The sequence below is a fragment of the Limanda limanda genome, chromosome 3, assembly GCF_963576545.1.
Source record: "Limanda limanda chromosome 3, fLimLim1.1, whole genome shotgun sequence".
Classification (NCBI taxonomy): Eukaryota; Metazoa; Chordata; class Actinopteri; order Pleuronectiformes; family Pleuronectidae; genus Limanda; species Limanda limanda.
Window position 1 is genome coordinate 5,303,357 of NC_083638.1, and position 20,507 is coordinate 5,323,863.

At 42.9% G+C, this 20,507-nt stretch overlaps 1 protein-coding gene across 2 annotated transcripts in view; it reads left to right on the plus strand.

Annotated features, from left to right (window-relative positions):
* Nucleotides 1-492: 492 nt before the first annotated feature.
* The window catches only part of LOC132998765 (zinc finger protein 609-like), a 66,852-nt gene continuing 46,837 nt past the window's right edge, over nt 493-20,507 (plus strand). For both annotated transcript variants that reach the window (XM_061068510.1, XM_061068511.1), the window contains exons 1-2: nt 493-833; nt 19,472-20,357. In XM_061068510.1, the coding sequence (XP_060924493.1) occupies nt 19,599-20,357 (759 nt within the window). In that variant the 5' untranslated portion in view covers nt 493-833; nt 19,472-19,598. The remainder of the gene's footprint in view (nt 834-19,471; nt 20,358-20,507) is intronic.

Genomic DNA, 20,507 nt, shown 5'->3' on the forward strand with positions numbered 1-20,507 from the left:
CTATATTTGCTTGTCTTGTGTCTTTTTGCAGCAAGTTTCTATATTTGCTCGTGTTGTGTCTTTTTGCAGCAAGTTTCTATATTTGGTTGTGTTGTGTCTTTTTGCAGCGATTTTATATATTAGCCGTTGTTGTGTCTTTTTGCTGCGAGTTTCTTGCTTTGCAGGGCATGTGTCCCTCAAATTGATGAAGTTGTCATCTTTTTTTCCACGTGTCTTTTCTATCTGCAATGTGCAGTGCATTGAGCTCTCTCGGCCTCCGTAGATATCTTGCGGGATTTCCCCCCTTCTTGCAGAAGCAAACAAATCAAATCCCGGTCCAGTCCAGTGGCTCCAGCTCCACATCTTGTCTTTTTTCTCAAACCCCGGCTCTGAGGACGAGGACAGTCCACTCCCTCTCGGATCCGCTGTTCCGGGGTTTGGCTCGCCCTCCCGCTGCTGCTCCTCGGCTACATTGTATCAGTTCCCACACGAAGCAGCAGCAGCAGCAGCATCGCTGGACGCGGAGGAACCGAGGAACTAACCCGGAGGAGACGCTGCTCTCTGCGGGATTAATCGCCACAGGGTCGCCGCGGGAGGACCGGAGTCAGGTCGGGCAGCGATAGCGATGTTCCGGGGACTCGGTGGTCCCCCTTCGGAGCGGACTGGGTCTCTCTGTGTGATGGCAGAAGTCCAGTGAGTCGCTGGCCTCTCCTCCTCCTCCACCTCCTCCTCCTCCTCCTCTCGGGGAGTCTCCACATTGCTCCAGCGGGTTTATTGTGAATCGCTTGTTTCCACGGAGCCGCTCGCCGCCATGGCCGGAGCGGGGCTCGGGATAGGAGTGGGTAGCTAAGTCGGTAAGTTGCTCCATTTCCTCCCTCTCTCTCTCTCTCTATTGTTGGTCCATGCAGCGACTTACCAGCTATTTAACGTCCCCCTTTGCGTGCGAGGTAGGCGGGCTAGGGGGGTTAGCTTCCCCCCCGTGTAGCATGCAGCTAGCCCGGTGCTGGCCGCTGCGCTCCGGGCTCATTGTCTCCCTCCGCCTGCTAGCTTAGCATTAGCCCGATTAGCTCCCGCACACGAAGCTAACCTAGCCTAGCTCCCTGGTAGTAAAGTGCTGCCTTGTAGAGAAGCTAAGTTAGCTTAGTTAGCCGAGTAACGGCGTTAGAGGAGCGCGGGTGCTAACAACCACCCCCCCCCCCACACACACACTACACACATTGTGTCCCTAGCATTTTGTTTAATTTCCCAGTAAAGTGTATTGTTAGAAAGCAGGATTGTCACAGAAGTTAAAGCAGCGGATTCCTCCAGTGTGGTGGACACAGTGTCTCCCAAGCTGGGGACAAGGGACACCCCCCCCCCACCCCCCCCAAAACCCCCTAAAATGTCATGTTTTTCCACCCTGCAATTGAGGTTTCAACACAATGTGTTTCACTTCCACCACTCTGCTGTGTGTGTGTGTGTGTGCTGCTGCAACTTCAGGAAACCAGATCCCATGAAATGGTGGATTCTGGTCTAATAAACCTTTTGTAGTTTGGGATTTGTGACGTGGGGGGTGGTAGGGTTGGGGTTGAGGGTTAGGGGGGGGGGATAAATTGGGACCCTTCTGTCCAGATTAGTCATTTTCTTTTCATTGGCTGGTGTTGTTGGAGTTGTTCAATCTCCAGCGAAGTGACTCATTCAATTACAGTTTTCGTTTTCTCCCTCTTGTCCTGGACCACTGCAGGTTAACCCTGGGCTCTGCTCTGTGGCCTGAGCTGCTTCACAAAGTGAGACTGAACCACATGAAACATGGCGTCTCACTGTAGGTTAACTTCTAATCATGCAAATTATGAAAAAGGGGTCTACTTTGCGGGAAATCTATTTTGTTTACCTACGACGTTATTTATTTCGTCGGTAAATACGCATCGTGTAATGATAGCTTTTAAAAATTGGAGCCGTATGCATCTAAAAGTTGAATTTGGCGTATTTGCACAGGAAAAACGATAAAGCGAGCGATTTGGTTGCCGCTGCCAACACGATTGGTTGTTCCCGACAAATTGTGTTGCATATTTCAGTTTGTCCATGTGCGACTTGCTTAGTGCTGACAGTGTAACTGCTAAATCCACCATCTGGTGCGTCCGAATGAATGGGCTGCTGGATCCAGAGAGTCGTTTTCATTATCTCACAGGGGGGGAAAAAAACAGCAGATTCAGTTTTAGGATGAGTTAGTGGAGCCAGACCCAAGGAACAAGCTCGGCCAATGCACTTGTCAATATTGGCTTAATGCAGATGTATCTGTTCAGGAGACAGATGGAGATTGTGCGACTGTGTTTGGTCACAATGCTTTGAACAAAACAAATCCAGGAGATCTATAATCCATGACCTGTTTTAGTGTTGTAACTAAGAATCTTCCATTTAAACATTCATTTCATTGATTTGTCATTTGGTAAATTATATTTTAGAACATGGGGATACAAGGCCAAATCTCATTTCCCAGATCCAAGGGGACATTTTCAGGCGTTGGGTCTAAACAGTTAGAATAACCTATTGATTTATTGATTATAAATGGCTGTAGAGCGTTGCCCTCCAAAGATTTGGCTAATTGTGTCCATGAATAGAGATTAGTGTTGCCATAAGACTTGTTTTCATTGTAAGCCGTTCAATGGGAATCTTTGGATTGGTTGTGAGCCACCTATTGTCTGTCCTATGTGTGCAGATACAAACAAACCAGTAACCAAGACAGGGAGGACACTTTGGATATCTGGCAGGGAGACGCCTCACTTGTTCCTCAAAGAGCCTCAAGCGCTTCCCGGCTAATGCTGCACGGCGTTAATTTCCAAAAACCAGTTTGGTCACTTTGCATTTTGGCAGCTAGGTTTTCTGGACTTGGCTAATGACTCTGAGCTCGTGAAACTGATAAAAGACAAAAACCATAAAGATAAATGCAGGCGTGCGTAACATGACTTGAATTCCCTCCCACGCGGAATTGTAGCCACACTTCACTGTGCTGTGAATCCACTTTGTTCCAGTATGCCATGCAGTAAACACACGTCTCATCTTTGCCATGTATTTACGTTGTATTTGGGAGCATGTGGGACATTCTTTCCTCCCAGTTAGCAGCAGATGTGTGGTGGTTTTGTTCAGCAACATCTCAGCAGACCCACACAGTTGGGTTCTTGGAGGTAAAGGTCGAGATTTCCACTCGCATACACTGAGCAATGTAAACCGTAGATGGCAAGGGGGCGAAAACAAACATGCATAGGGACATAATTAATAGTTGGGATTTTTCAGGGTCTCTTACAAATTAAGTGTTGAGCTTAACTATTGCAGTATTTGAACCATTTAACTAAATGAGCCATGTTTGGGTCCGGTGCACAACGAGAGGATCAATGGTGCTCGAGCTTCTCTAATGTGTAAGCTGTTCCTATAAATGATTCAAGGTTTTCACTCAGACTGTGAGGGTCTTAGTCGGTATTGATCCGCTACCGACTGACTTCTGTATTGATTTTATACAATGTGAGAGGGTGTATCTTCAGTCATATTACCCCTTATTCTCTATGCTTTTTCCTACGGGAATCAATACAAAACATAATAATATAGCAGCGTCACGCCCAGACTATTTCACATAGCCTCCAAAAGTGACTCCATGTATCTGGCAACCAAAATGTTAGACATCTGGGGTTGAGGTTAATTATTGTAATACTCAAACATTGGTTCCTTCTCATGTTTACAAGGAAAATTCATCTTTTTTACAATGAGGTAGGAAGCTGCTTCGAGAGCAGTTCTGGTTTTTACTGGTCATTTCTAGTGGTAACCGTTGACCGGAGCTGCGCTGTAGCACGCCAGGCGCATTTTTATACAATTTGACAGAGCCATCAATTGCAAAGTGGAAGTGAAATGTAAGACCCTGAGCTCCACACAATAACATGACATTTTATAGTGTAGTCAGAGTTGTGTAAATTTGGCCAGTGCTTGGATGCGGGCCCGGGCGGAACAAGAGCGCAACGCCACTTGAGGAAACCGCTATTTTCTTATCCACCAGATGTGATTTTTGAGATAATGGAGCTGCTTGGATATGTTGTTTTTAGATGGTAGAGTATTGAAACAAATCATAATAGAATGCACTAATGTATGTGATGTTGCCATAGCTTTGACTCAGTGTTGTTGTAGATACATGACTGGAGGGAAATAGGATTCCTGACCTGCAAAAACCCGTTTTGTATAATGTTTTGGGTTCATTTTGCCCATCCGTTCACCTTTTTAAAACCTGTTCCACACCAGGATGGACATCCAAGAAACGGTGTGTAAGGGGAGAGTTTAACCTTAAAACAAGCCGTGTTTGTTCAGAGGTCCAGGGCAACAGATTAGTCCAGGACAAGGGGATTATTTTGGCTTTGTGGGGCTCCCGTCATCTCATGGCTGCACACCAGCTGATGGCAACCTCCGAAAAGGATTTGGACTATATCCTTTAAAAGTACCTTTTTTTACATCAATTGAACCAAGCCATTTATGAATGTCTTTTCACAAATTCCATGCATTATTGGTTTCTACTTTGGCAGAGATATCTAAAAAAATAAAATAAAACAGACCTGCTAAATGAGAAGCATATGAAATTCTTGATTTTCTTTTGTGCAGTGGTGAGTGCACATTGACAGATTTAGATGAGACTGAGGATCTTTGTAGTTGAAGCCATCACACAGGGTTTTCCCAGGGTTGAGATTTATTCCGAGTGGTCCACCTGAACGATGGGGGGATGGGCTTGTTAAAGCGCTGGAGGGGGAGGGAGGCTCCAGCAAGACACGCCAGTCTCCAGGAAAAACAGCATTACGTTCCTGATCCGATCTGACTTCCAGATAGGCCTCAGTAATTGTCAGTTCAAGCCAATGCAGATGCACAAATCAGTCTTTACTAGCTTGGTTTGTATTCAGCTACATTTGACAGGAATATGGTTTTTGAATCTGTGAAGAAAAACATCTAGAAAGATATTTTTCTCAGGATTTCATTCATCTTTTGTCCCTTGTTATAATCTTGCTGCTTTAGATATCGACTAATCCTGAGTAGATCTGCAGTGATTAGTCAAACCATTGTCATTATCTATTTATTGTTGAAATAATTATATTTCCAATTGTTTTTAATTCTCAAATGTGAAAAATAACTTTGGGTTTTATACGGTTGGTTACTCAATGATATCATCTTGTGGTTTTAATTGCTGATGTTGAAGGCCGACCAATTTATTAAGGTAATTATTAATATCCATTAGTGGCAGGCCTAAGACAGAATGGAGCTCTTTATTTCCCTGAGTCCTACAGCTGCATATTGCAGTAAACAGGCGAACATAGCAATTGGCAACAAAGTTTAACAAGTGAATAGGTCTGTAATAAACTTTACTGTAATAGGAGTTTTGTACAGTACTTTGTATAATGCTGCTGGGGAGAGAATATCACATTGAGCAGATGTCGGTGGAACTTTTCCACTGTAAACTAAATTCAGCTGCAGTCTTCACTAACAGTTTCAGTTGAACCTGAGAGAAATATTTAAATGCTCTTTTATAAGCAGCATTTGGAAAAGTTTCTAATGTTGCAACCAACCTGCCTTTGGACTCCCAGACCTTCACCGTCTGTAAATATCCTGAATTAAAACCGCTTGGTGCTGTTTTTATTTGCTTGTTCAGCGAGTTGTTGTTCTGACAGCTTGTGGTTTACTTGAAATGCCATCGAGTAAACAAAGGCTTTGAAATGGATTTGCGCTTCTATAGTCAATATTGATCCATCCCCCCCCAATATGTGGACCAGCTTGGGTCATTTCTCGTGGAGGCAAATACATCTGAGTTGTTAGTTGGCCTGCGGTATTATTGTTGCATGCGCAAACTGTAAATATTAGCTCTTTGTTTCCCCTGTGGCTGCTATTTAGTTGTTGGGCCATAAATCATTTGAGCTGTAAAGTTGTATCACGGGTCAAAGAATATGCAATTCTGCTTGAGTTTTTATGGCAGTGATTGGCAATTCGCTGCAGTGAAATCCAGTTATAGCAGAAAAGAGCACACTTTGAGTGCTTGTTGCACAGTTGTTGCTTTGCCAGAGACTGGTGATCCATCTTTTTCCTGGGACGCAAGCCCAGGTTACACACATCTCTCCCCCACACACGCTATAAAGATATTGTCAGCTTTTGTGGTGCGGTGCAGTCTTGAGTGCTGCAGAAACGCTGTCTCATTTGCCTGTGGTTTGAAGTATCGCCTTCTGCGTTGTCGGGGGGGAAAAGCCTCTGAAATTACGAGTCAATTCAGGCTCAAATTGATGAGATTTTTTTGTTGTTGCAGTAATGACGCCCTGTCAAACACCATTAGTACGTTTAACACACTATTGCCTTCAGCACTGTCTTTATTCACCCACTCATAAGCAACACGACATTGTTTGCAACTCTCGCTTCACTTGCTCCTGACACTGGTGATCTTTTCACTGCAAAGCACACACACAACAATCTCCCGTCGACAAATGCCTGATTAATACATCAGCGTGAAAATGGTGTTAAATCGCTGCCGCTCTGCTGCAGACATGGCCCATCAATTTGTTGGCAGAAAGCGAGTCTCACGTCCTCCCAGATGCTGTACGCCCCGATTTCTATCTGTAGGAATGTCACAGGCTTTCATAAATACACATTCATAGAGATTTGGGTTTCGAAAGGTCTGTGAAGATGTGTGAGATTTCCTCCGAGCGCATCAATACTGCATCAGGGTGGCAGCGAGTGGGTGGTTCTGAGGCGCCGTCCCCGTCGCCCTCATCACGCTGCAGAATCCACTGTTGTCGGAAGAATCAAAGAGGAGCATTGTCTCTCGCCGATGACACATGCCTCACTTGTGATATCGACGGGCGAATGAGATAAAATCCACTGACGGCAAAATTGAAAGCAGCACAAAGTGAAAAGAAACCATCATCAAGTGGAACGGCGATTTAAAACAAATGCTTTTATTGTTTTTTGAACAAAGCAGTGATTCTTTTTACAGTTCCACTACTTCTTCTCACTACCACATTATAAAACCCCACAGTTTTGATCCCTTTTTTGTTTAGTAATATATTGACATGAAAGCAGGTTCACGTTTTGTAGACAAATTAAGTTTTGTCATTTCAGGCTCACAGTGAAAATGACCAGTTCTTTTCACTGTGCTTGGTTAAAGAATTAACTGGGATTAACAGCTTTGTTCATTCTTCTGAACAACAGTGCAAATATCACGGGGCTAGTTTAGCAGGCAATACGTGTTTTCAGCTCTTGTGTTGTAAAAACATTGCCAGAGAAACTAGTTCTCTCTCACTTTCTTCCCTTTTACTTATTACAAAATGGATTCAACCACTCAATCCATTAATCTTGGACAAAAGTCAGTTTCAGCAATTAGTTGGTTGCATTAAGGCTCTTTAGGGTTGACAGTATTGGTCGTCCAGTTTCCCTTGGCAACCGCTTTTGGACCACTGTCAACCATTTTGTACAGACGGGTTGCTCGTGTTGGTTACTAACACACCAACAATTCCACTGTCTGGGGTGTAAAGTCTTGAAGTAAGGCAAATAAAAGTACTTGTTTGTTGGAAATGGCAAAATATGTTTATGTAAAAAGAGGAATTGCTATTTATTTGTAATGGCTTCTCGATGATAGGATTTGCCAATTTTTTATTATCATAAGACAAAGACTTAGTATTATTGGGCTTTTGACTGTAGGTTCAACAATTGACAACATGTCGATCTGACATTGTGCTAATAAATTGATTAACCAAAAAAATAATAGGTAGCTGTACAGTGAAATCAATTGTTGGTTTCAGCCCAGCACTCTTTAAAATATCTTTCAGTACCTCCTATAAATGAGCTATGCTTTTCCAGGAAACTAAAAAACATCCAGAAAGCCCTGGAGACTGCACGGAATGGAAGATGCAGTTTGAAATATTAATGCAACACAACAGACCGTCCTGGAAACCGGCAAACGAACAAATCTAAAGAATAATGATGAACCTTTTCTGACTTAACTCATTTGTGGGTTCCTCCACATCAATATAGACACAAGTGACAAGCTCCTGATCGGATCAGGCTGCAGGAAGTCATTCTCTGTCCCTGTTCATTTTCCCATCAATCGAACAAGATGATGGAACCAGATTCACTTATTCCGACAGAGAATTGACGTCATGCTCTGACAGACGTGTGCTGCACAGTTTTCCCACAATGGAACTCACGGGGGGGGAAAAAACACACAACATCCCAAGCTTTGACAATGCAGTTAATCGAAAACGAGCGAATTAAGCAACACTTGCAGTAATCATACACTTTTCACTCACCCATTACAGAGGGGGAAAAACCCAGTAATGACGCTGGACGGATCCCACGGTGTAGCTGCAGGCGGTTCATATTGATTTCTTCTTCAGTGCCGTGGCTGTGATGTTTACTGCACATTATAAAAAACGTCTGCTCTGCGGACATTTGTCTAAACAGTCGGGGAAGCAATCCTGTGGCTTTAACATAAGTGGATTGGACCGTCCTGACTGTTTTGAAATAAAAAAAAATGGGTGGGTAACGTTTCACTCAACGGCTTAAGACAGATTTATGTCTTTGTGTTGATGTTGTGGTATCTGTCTGCCGGGCAATGGCTGCTTCCACAACATGGAGGCTTTCCAGCTTGCTTTGCTTTTTCCACTGCTGGTCGAATTTGTTCGAGAGGAAAACGCAACACGAAGCACGTTGAAGAAAACGCTTGATAATGCTTCTTTCCAGTAACGTTAGACGAATGTGTACTCTGAGGTATTTTGTCCTCTGGAAGCCGCCCTCTTCCCACAGTCAGCTTTGTTTATAACCGAGAGAGTAAATGGAGGATAACCAATTACTCTGGGCGGATAATAAATGCACGACACATCCTGATAATGTACAACACATCCATCTGGTGAGGGAGCGGTGCCGCCACAATCCGTGGGTTAAATGCTCCTCTGAACTATAAATCAGTTCCCACGCAGGAGGCACCTACACGAGGAGCAGAGGGACAACTCGGCTTCTGCTCAGTTCATTAGTAGCAAAGTAATGTTGAGATCCTCAAAGCTGTGAATATGTTGGACACGCTTAAAACGATAAACAACACTTGAGCCATTGTCTACACGTGGAGTGTCTCGGGTTTTGCTTGCACCACACGGAAATGTGAAGGAGGAAAAAACACCCCGACACTGAAGGGAGCACGGAACGTCTTGACAGTCAAGTCTGTTTGCTTTGCATTTTAATTTGACAGGCGTTATAAAAGAAGATTGGCAGTGTTGGAGAAAGGGAAAGCAGACAGGCATGTAGAATAAGAAAGAGGCGGATTGACAACCCAAGATAAAGTGTTCTCGCTCTCAGGATGGCCGAGCATTTGATCCCTGACCTGCGGCTGACTTGGAATTTTGGAGGTTGATGCACTTGTATTCATCATAGTGGCAGCACATTTGTTTAACAGGGCTGCTACACCTGTGAAAGAAGCAAATGTATTTTTAGTCCTTTTGCAAACTGGTGGAACTCCCCCCAAGATCCCTGATGCAGCATGGAGACAGCAGTGATGCTGGTAGTTTCAGAAATCTAAGACCACATGAAACGGGCGAGTGCTCAGTTTTTTTTCTGCATCTGAAAATGATGGACGAGGGTTAACGTGAGTTGAAATGTGGGAGTCAACTCCGGTTGAAAGATTAAGCAAACATCCAGCGCCAACAAGTCGTTATTGGTGCTGCCCCCCCCCCGAAAGTTAAAGATCTCTCAGTCTCAGTCTGCTGAGATTTTTCAAGTGTAGTGCTTGTTTGTTTGTTTGTTTGTTTGTTTGTTGTTCCTGGGGACGTTTCAGGCCCCTGAAGTAGCTGCAGATTGAGCACTTCTGGTAGTCTGGGTCGGAGAGAAGAACTTCAGTGGATACATGCCAGAAGACATTTGGGGTAATCTCTCTGAACAGCTATTAAAATATGTATGCAGATGAAAAAAAGCCAATAACGCAATGGAAGCCTCCAAGCCTCAAGATCTTGTCCCGCGCATATAGATCCTCCATTTTCGCAGAATCAGTTTGTAGAGAATCATTGAATATTTTTTTATTGAAATCTGGTTTGTCTGAAGAGATTCTTAGTTGTCTACAGCCCGAGAAATCAAACTGTTCTTGAGTAGGAACAAATGTGAGGGAATGGTAATAAAAGTCCGGTTTTATTGCTCCACTGGATGAGGCTGAAGAGAGATACATTACCGTTGCTGTAATGACTCACCCATGTCTCTCTCCCTCTCTCATCGATGCTTTTTATAACGTTTCAACTTCCAGCCGGGATTGAGTGCGTACGTAAGTGTCAGCGCTCACTGTCACATGTCACTGCCAACGTCTGTAGCAGGACTCCATTGCAGGATGGATCCATATCAGGTGGAGGTAAGAAGCTGTGCCTGCTATAACGCGATGGGCAGAAAAATCGGATACAGAAGAATTAATTGTCCCGTAATTGATACCGTGTCAAAAACTCCCAGTTTGAAATCAATCGTGAAATTGCGTCTGAATCGGTGCCTACTCCTGATACTCATCAATTCTTGAATGTGACACTGGTGCCTCCCAGGAACAGATCACTGCTGCATTGATTCTGGAAAGCCACCATGTGAGAGCGACGCTGGTATTTGAGACGAGCTTTGTTGACTCGGCTTCTCTCGGGCAGCTGCTGGAAAGAGAAGCTGGCAGTTATTTGAGGTTAATGGTTGTCCCTGCCCTCTCTCCAGTTAGACACTTGCATGGCAACACCTCAACTGTCCGCGGTGCAAACAGTAGTGCAGTATATGAATCATTCAGCAGTGGCCTGTTTGTCTCCTGGTAGTTTGACGCCTGACTCCACAGGAGCGGCTGCACCACTGTTCTTCAGTTGCTTTGTTTCTGCAAGTCAGCCGTTCACAATCCTTCAGGTTATTAAAGCTGGTTTCTCATAGATTAAAGTGTCCAGAGAAGATGTATGCAGATGCCATTAGCTTGACTGAATTTATTCCGTGCAGGATCTTTCAGTTTTCACTGAGACTTTGTTAGAATCCTGTCTGGCAGGCTGCCCTTCCAGGAATGCACGTTATAAAGAAACAGCCACAAAGACAAATACACAAGGACACAGATAAAGACACACACACACCCAGCAGTGTTAGACAAGGGACTGTCTGCTCTGTAGCCCCGGGCCGTGTCCTTTCACAACTCTTTCTTCTCCCTCTGCGTTTAAGTCAATAATTTACCCAACACATTTATTCAAGTCTTGTTCTGTTTTCACCCTGGATCAAGAAGAGAAAACCTTTATGTTGCATTGAGCGATGAGGAAAACAATTCCATATAGACAACACTAAAGATACAACACACTTTTATTGCAGGGTTTGTCACTGCAATTTTCGTTAGCAACCCGAATTTATCTGCTGCTTTTTAAAATGTAGTTACAGCCACAATGAAATAAGGACCAGATTGAGTTAAGTGGTATTTTCTTTGGAGATCTGCATTCTTGCAGCCGCTTTATCCCCTTTAACCTAATTTCTACCCCTACTTTCAATCAAAAGGGCAAATATCGGATTCATGTGTTAGGGCAGAAGTAGAGAGATGAACGTTTTTTGCTAAACCATGTGTGCTCACTTTTACCTTCTTACTTCTGGTAGTAAAGTGTATATTATGTATACTCGGCATCCAAGTACTGCAAAGGTTAAAAAGTCCATCTTGAAACCATTGGTACCTTAATAAAACCTTTGCGATGTAAAACTTTAAAGCAAGTGTGACTTGAAGCCGTTTCCATCGAGTAGATAATGAGTACATTTTCATTTTTTGGCGAACTATCCCTTTTAGTTTGGTGGTATCTTCACATTAGTAATTAGTTATCTTGATTTGGAGCTGGAATGTAAATTCTCTACATTGTCGGCCGACTCAAAGTTCAGCTTGTTTATCCTGAACAGTTTAGAGGAAAACTCAGGAAAAGAGGAAATGTACATTTAACAGAACCCATTTAATCTTATCTCGAAGTGCAGCCCTGATGCAAGTGAAAATGAGCGAGAGCCAGGACCCAGTGTCTGTGCACATCAGGAAATGTAATTAAGTTAAATGGACTCCCTGCTGATAAATATACAGTTTGTGATTTTTATCATTTGGGCGAAACAGCTTTGTTGACACGTCCCTGCAATTTTTCTACCTTTTGTGTTTTCAACATAAGTGACTCACTCTTGAGTTTCTGGAGTGAGCTGTTCTCATTCAGCAATACAGAATTTTGAAAGCTTTTCGGGGATTGTTGAGGCCTAAAATGTTCGATTTCCTTGCAGCTTTTCTAAAAGAAATTGAAATCTTTTAAGTTTTAAGGTTTTCTCTATCCTCCAATAACATTGCAGGTGCAAAACGGTTTTTAAACATTCGAACTACAGAGATGTTGTGCAAAAATAATGACCAGGACACAAATATCAATTAAACTGATGAGGTTAAGTGGCATCGACAGACTGAAGCAGAGTATGGAGACTTCTCTAACCACAGTATGTCTTTAATTGATTTGATTATGTTATATCATTTACAATAATCACACATTTTAGTCAGGCATGAAGTCGGTGAGCTTCCAAATTGACCACAAGTACAATCAAGTGAATCACAGTAGATGCCGCTGCCGCTGTTACTATATCGAATCTCAATTACAGAACGACGAGACCAGAGATAATTACGGGTGCTTTTGAGAATCTAAGTGACTGGCTTTTGTAATTCAGAAATCACGGCAGAGTGAAATGGCCGAGCATGTTAATGGAGCTGCTCCTGTTCCCTGCTGGTCTCTTTGAGCACAGGAAAAAATCAATGTGGCACCTTGTCAGTGTTTTAAGATCCAGGCTTCCTTACACTCGGGGCCCATGTGCCACAGACAAGCCGCAATGTGATTTATTTATTTGTGCTCATGAATGGGTCGGATTCCCACTTCATACTGACCACCACCTTTTCAGCTCCACTAAATTATGATGTTCTCGTCGTCATTTATTAAAGCAGCCAGGGAGTGAATGTTTCCTTCTTTGTTTGATTTCAAATAAAAGTCTGGATCTAGTTTAATTTCAATTATTATTACTGACAGAAAGAGCTAGAAACCCATTACCACTGATGTGTAGCTGAGGAAAGTAATTGGGACTTAGCTGTAGCTTGTTTTTCATTTAGGGAACTGCTGGGCCTTGGCAGAGGTTCAAACTCCACTGAGTGCAACTCTATATTTCCTTTTCTCCTAATTTTAAGGATCAGCTGATATTTCTCATCGTACTTCCAAAGAACACGTTCTTTGTGACAGACACATGCTTCTGGGAATGAGTCTGAGATCACCGTGTCAAGCTTTTCCTCTTTCAAATTACAGCAAATGTCATCGCTGCAGCTTTGATTTGTGCCAGAACAAAAAACACATTTGTTTGCTTCTTATAATTCAAAGTGTGATATTTAGCTCAATTTGATTATAGTTCACACAGACTTGACTTTATCTTCAAGCCGCTTAAGAGCAAGTCCTCATTCTTTCATGTAATCGTTTGATATCGTAATCAAAGGGAACACACGCAGCCCTTTTCTGCGTGAGTCCAGATTGTGATTGGTTTGAAAGTTTTCTGCTCATGTTATGTTTAAGCGTTGGCTTCTCTGGGCGATCATCTCTAAAAGCTGTTGCAACGTAATTACAGTGCCCTCGACGAGCACTCCATTAAGTAGCTCTTATTCTAAGTGTACACATTCGCTTGTTATCCCCTGTTTACCCACAATTAGACGCTTTTACTCACTCAAAGTTCATCGAGCCCCATCTGCTTGATTTAAAATATATATTTCTCCAATAACGTTAATATGTTTAAAATGTGTCTCTTCAAACTCTGCACTTGATTAAATTCTTGCAGGGTTATTTTTGGTCGTCTTTACACAAGTTTTTTTCTGGGAGGTTCACTTTCTTGGGTAGAATCTCTATGAAATGTTCCATTCGATGTGGATTGAGGAGAGAACTGCTGGATATCAACAGCGAGTGAATGTTTTTGGATCGTAACGTGTAACCGATTGATTTACTTGTGTCCTTGCAAACTGCTGTTTTGGCTCCGTTTGGGTCCAGCCCATCTTTGAAGAATGGTTTATTGATGACCAGACAGGGAGTCTTTTAGTTTGTGGCATTACATTAGTAGCATCAGGTATTGTCAGATTTTCTGTTGTTGATTCAACTGCTGATGCCACAAATCCAGGGAGAATAAACAAGGCAAAGCAAGGTACTGACACTAGTGCAGGATTTCTATCACGTACATGTTGTGCGTCATTTTCCTGAAAGCCGTTATAGAGAATAACACGGTTTGAGGCAGTTTTGTGCGAGAGCTTTGTTATTTTTACTGCCTCACACCAGACCCTGGACATCCAGGCCTAATCAGCCAGAGATCTCACACTTCTTGGGTTACTGTCAGTTTGAGTCACGTAGCTTCTTGTGCATGAGACGCAGGAAGGTGCTGCAGCCTGTAGGAAACCAACTGTGACCTCCTTTTAGTTTCTAAAGTAGGTTAAATGAAATATGTTTTAATAAGCTCAAGTATAGCTCCGGTAAGGTCACCCATTGCTGGAGGATGTGAGATCCTGTCGTCGACATATTTACTGATAAACATGCTGACTGGGCCAAAGACTCCTCATTCACCATCACCTGTACTAGCTGAGTACATTTCTATCTTAGTAAAGGAAGGAAAAAACAAAAATAATGATCCTGCATTCACCAGCAGGTCTTTTTTTAATTGGTTAAGAGCTGACCTGTTTTTATTGATTCTGATGCAATTATCGATTTGCAGTTGTTTTGATTCTTAATCAATTCCCTGAACGATACCCAATCACTTCTCTGCATGGGGAAGAGGTAGATCTGCACCGATTCCAGCATGAACTGCGTGTAGAAACAGTCCGAGAAGGCTGTATAACCAATTCTTCCTTTTACATTTTCTTAGTCAAAGAAAAAATCTGCTTTCGTGGCAGTAATGTTATTATAGCATAGGATACTTATGCTTGCTACTGCCCAGTTTGGAGGTAGTGTAGCTTGTGCATACAGTGCTGAATACACAACATTCCTGGAATTTCGGATCACGTTGCTGGTTTTATCACCTTTACTTGAAATAACCATTTACTGACATCAGAACGAGCATCTTCTTTCTTCGTGTTATGAAGCCAGTGTTTGGTTTTGTGTTTTCCTCTCCCTCATGTTGATTCCTCATTGCAATGTCGCTGTAAATGTTTGATGTTGTTGCAATGAGTCAGGAGAACTTGCCCGTATTGAGTACTACTCCTGAAATAGTGAACATGGTGTCTTCTACAAAGAGTTTACAAATACCTCTGGGTTGTTTGGATGAGAGTAGGATTGCCTGTCATGACCTCAAAGAATAATCCACTAGAAAGTAAAGTCTTTAAAGTGGTTCAGACCAAAGTCAACGCACCCAATCACTCCCCATTTAAAAGAGTATTAATCAAACAATCTCGGTGCTCTGGCCATGCGTTTTATTGCCGTAGTTCTGTGTTGGGTGTTGGCTCAGCACAAGTGCTCCTGGATATCCCTCACCTTTCAACCAGTCACTGCTTGTTTGATAGACGCAGCCACAGCTATGCAGGGCATGTAGCTGAGGTTTTGCAGGCGTTACACTCTCGTCTGTGAGCGATCGTAAAACCAGCCTCTTCCCTGAATCTCCGCGAGACGAGTAAAAGTAAGTTTGGTGAAGCATTTTTCAGTCCTTAATGAGATCTGGAGCACTGGGAGCAGAGAGGAGGCAATAATCATTATGACTATATATATATATACCTCAATAAAAAACATCATAGCATGGTGAAACTTTTTATGATTGTAATTATAGCAGGACCTACTCTGAGCAAAGGCGTGGGCTGAGTTTCATGCCAGTAAATATGCATTTATTAAGACTCAAGCAAGGCCCAGGGTTTTAAAGTAGCTACATTTTAATACCGCTTGAAAAACTCTCTGACTCTCATTCAGAGATAGTTCTGACAGCGATAACCGTACTGTGTAATTTTCATGTTGACACATGTCTTCTATTGAGAGTGTTTCTCCTTCATGCCTGAGCTGAGGAGCCGATTTTAAACTGTGCAACTCGCAGTGTAATTACCTGTTCTGCAGTCTGACTTCGGATCTCTCCGCCCGTGTGTGTGTGTGTGTGTTGTTGCTGTCTGTCGCACGTAAACAACAAGTCACAGTGGCTTGATGAGCCCTGCTTGTGGTTTGTGCCTGAATGGAGACAGTTTCAGAGTTTCAGAGGCCTTGTTTATAGATGACATAACTTCAGTTTCATGCACAGATGGTGTTCCTATCCGTCACATGCAGAAAACAACATTATGCCAGGTCCAATTTCAGTTGTGTTCCATGGCAAATTGACCAGAAATCACTTTTTCATCCCCCACCCCAGTCCTTTTTTCCTCTGTACTTTCGATGCAGCGTCACCCCTTCTGTGGCCTCTGTGATAGATAGCTGAATGAAACTAGATCTGTGAAAAAAGGACGAGCACTCTGGGAGATGCACAGCCTGCGTGCCTTTCGCTCAACGGGGAACTCATTGGGGCATTTCCTCAGTGTGGGCTTTTTCAAAAGGGGCTTGCGCTGCAGTTCCGGCGAAGGGCAGTACAGTAGGTCAACAGCCGATAGAGTTACAACCTCTCCTTTGTGGAGGTGTTGAACAAATTAGACCTCACAACTGTTTACCCAGTCGAACAGGGACAGCTGCATCTCCCCACCCTCCAGAACCTGCCACCGACTGTTGTTCCTTTGGGGAGCCATCTGTGAGGAATAAGTCGGCACGGTGATCAAATGATTGTTCCGCAGTTTTACCTCTGTCACTGCTGTGGGGTGGGGGGGGGGGATATGAATGGCCCCTTAACTGAATCAACATGAGCTCTGTGCATTCTGTGACCCAGCTGCCATGTTGGACTGTTGTTCTAATGAGAGCTGGGTAATGTTAGATGGTACAACATGACTCGTTTTCTGTCAGTCAGTGGGAACTAGTGGTGGGGGGAAAAAAATCGATTCTGTTCAGTATCGCGATATTTTGCCAATATTCCCAAATGAATTTAACATTTTGGGTCATGACCTTGCAGCCAACTGGACTGGACTCTAGTAGTACACATTTGTTTATTATTCTCAATTTGATTGAAGCTCTAGGTTACTCTTATTTATATGATTATTCTCAGGTATATGTTACTCTATTATGTCTGCTTACTGTTACTGTTTTGTATTTAAATAATTGTAAGTTATGTGCTGGGAGCTCAGCGTTCATGTGAGAGGTCTCCTATTCAGAAAATAATTACAAAGGTCCTGTGTCCTGAATGTTCAAGGACAAAGTTTTACCACTTCAGTTAATGTGTAGAAGACAATGTTGTTCACAGAATTAAATGTGACATTTGAAGTGAGGTGAGCAGTCTTATTTTCCTCATTTTTTGTAATGCCTTTGAATAATATGGGGGACATGAATCGCAATAAATCGTAGAATCGAATCGCAATACTTGCAGTATCGCAATATATCGCAGAATCGCAATACTATTGAATCGTGGCCCAAATATCGCAATACTATTGAATCGTCACATTTTTGCCAATTCCCACCCCTAGTGGGAACAACCAGTTTTAAGACTGGAGCATTAACCTTTTATTGCATTTGTTGTGTTTTTAAATATGTCGATATCCCCATACAATCTCTTTTGGATGCTGTCATAGTTATTCAAGATGCTACATGACTTGAATGGATAAGCCCATTTAAAATGAGCTCATAGTTTGTGTTTTGAAGTCTACTGTTTGTCTGTGTTTTTCTAAATTGAACCGATAAAGAAGTTCAACCCGTTTCCCAAGTGGAGCACAATAGCTCAGCAAAAATTGGCAATTTCGGAAGGTTTTTAAATTTCGTCTTCACCGTAGCAGAAGTAAACCACTTTTTTTTTTTGTTCAATTTTACAGCAATTCAGATTTGGATTCGGCTGCCACTCACTATTTCCATAATTTATTAACCTGCTGTTTTCAATTCATGGTTCTGTCTGGAAAAAAATTATAATAGCTAAATAGGTCTGTTAAAATTACCCATAATCCAACATGATCTCTCTTTGTGAGCTTGTTTTAATGGACCAACAATCCAAAACCCAAAACATTAATTTTACGATTAAATATGACAGAGAAAAGTGTCCAGACCTATTATTTGGGGCACTAGTACCAGTGGTTCTTAGGCATTTTTCTCAAATGCTGAGGATAATAATTATCAACAGTCACAGATTCATTTCTTTAAACATTGCAGCTCTGGATTCTATTAGAGGATCACTATTGAATTAAACCATTGTTACATGGGATCTTAGTTAAAGCACTGTTTACTATGACGCTATAAGTGAAAATACCGTGACCTGAATATAAATAAAACGCAGCCAAATAAAAAGGAGAAACTCTAGCATGAAAATGATTTGCATACCATGTAAAAACGTATGAATCATTATTTAAGCTGCAGAAAATAGACACGTCTACTAAACAGAATTAAGAACCTACATTCGCAATTTTACCAAGCCGTCTTTTCAGGGCTGCTCCATGTTTACTGTATTTTGTCAGTCGCGTCTCTGCAGCACAAAGAGAATCCTCGGTGTTTGAGGCAGGATTGATCTCATCAGCCTCACCACCACCCCTAGAGTCTTTTGTGCTCAGACGTCCTTATCCTTCATGTGCTTCATAGCAAAGGCAGAGGACAGCCAGGGATGTGAGTTTTAATTATTTACCTACATGCAGTGAGCTCTCACAACACTGAAAGTGCTACGATTTCCAGAAAATAGTCTTGACTGTTTGTTTGTTCTGTTCTGGTTCATCCTCACATTCACAAAAAAGCCCTTTCCGGTTTCTAAATGATCTTTAATCCGAGTAAAAGATTGACCTGAATTGTGAAATTCAAGCTAGTAGCTTCAATTTATTGACGTTCAGATAAGATTTGTTTTATATCCATGTTTATCTGCTCTGTGAAGATATGAAACACGACGACCTTTGGCCCATATTGTGTAAAAGAAATACAACAAAGCTGTTCTCCTGAGACATAAACTGGTTCATTCAATGCTTTTAAGATCCTCTGTTAATGCAAGACTGCTGATGTGCTTTTGAGTTGAAAAGGCACGGCTCCATAAACCATACGGGGGGGGGGGGGGGGTGCAAGACCAGCGACTCCCTATTTCCTTATTTATCAGCAGTGACACTATCATTGGTGCCTTGTGAAAAGCCAGCCAGTCCTTCAGAGCAGTGGGGCCACCGTGGCTGTCAGAGCAGGATTTGGGCTACATTTCCCATGGTTGCCATGACGACTGTGGGGAGTGATTATGAAGAGAGGGTTTTCAGAGCGGGGCTGTCACACCAGTGGGTATTACCATAGTGGTTTGCACAGCAATCACCAGAGAGTTACTGGCTCGTGATCAAGCGGTTTTCTTGTGTCTTCTACCAAATGAAATGCTCGGCTCTGTTGTGGCAAAGCTGTGGGTTTTTATTCCTGTGGCAGAATTATTAGACTTATCTAACAGTGTTTCTCTTATGTCTCTCTAGGGAATATGTGTTTCAATGGGACCGCAACAAGCAGAACGTGAGGATTCTCTAACCCTTGCCCCCAAGTCCCAACCGTCTGAGAGGGTGTCGGACCTCACTGAGGAAATCCTGGGCCGTTGGCACTAAAATGTCCCTAAGTGGTGGCACTGCAGGCGGGAAAGGTGTGGACTCTAATGCGGTGGACACTTACGACAGCGGGGATGAGTGGGATATAGGTGTTGGAAATCTGATTATTGACCTTGACGCTGACTTAGAGAAAGACAAACTCGAGATGTCTGGTACCAAGGACGGAATGACGGCGCCACCCAGTGCCGTGGCAGCGTTGCCTGACAACATCAGGTTTGTTAGCCCAGTGTCTGGCTCTCAAGGCAAGGAGAGCAAATCCAAATACAAGCGCAGCAAGAACTCTAAAGACAATAGTAACAAAGCTTCTGCCGGAGAGGGGGGTAAAAAAGAAACGGCCGGACGGACTCAGGGGGAGCCGGCAGGTACAGCAGCGATCGCAGGAGCTGCTGGCGGTAATTCCACCTCTGGGAGGAACATGGAAAAAGGGGGCAAAGCCTCCCGAGGGGTTCTAGGTGGTAAAAAGGAGAAGGAAGGGGCTGGTGGGAAAAGTAAGAAGGACAAAACAGATGGAGCACCAGTCGTAGCAATTGCTGCTGCAGAGAAGGATGTCGTGTCTCAAGCCCAAGTCGCTTTGGGGAATAGTCGTAATACGTCCTTTGAGAACACACAATCAACAGACTTGGCTGAGGCCAATCAAATGGGGAATATTGCACTTGAACCAGTTGGGATAGTACCAGCATTGACCGCGAAAACTGAACCGGAGGAGGTGGAGAATGGTAATGGTGAATGCAAGACGTTAAAGAAGGTGAAAAATGAAAAGGTAAGCTCTATTTTCTTTAAACTCTATTTTCATGCTGATCGTTGAATTTGTCATTTTCACAGATTAGTCTTGTATTATTTTTCTCTTTGTAGTATTATCAGGCTTTATTGTGCCGCTGTGAATTGGGCGACTTATGTTCCAACACGTCCT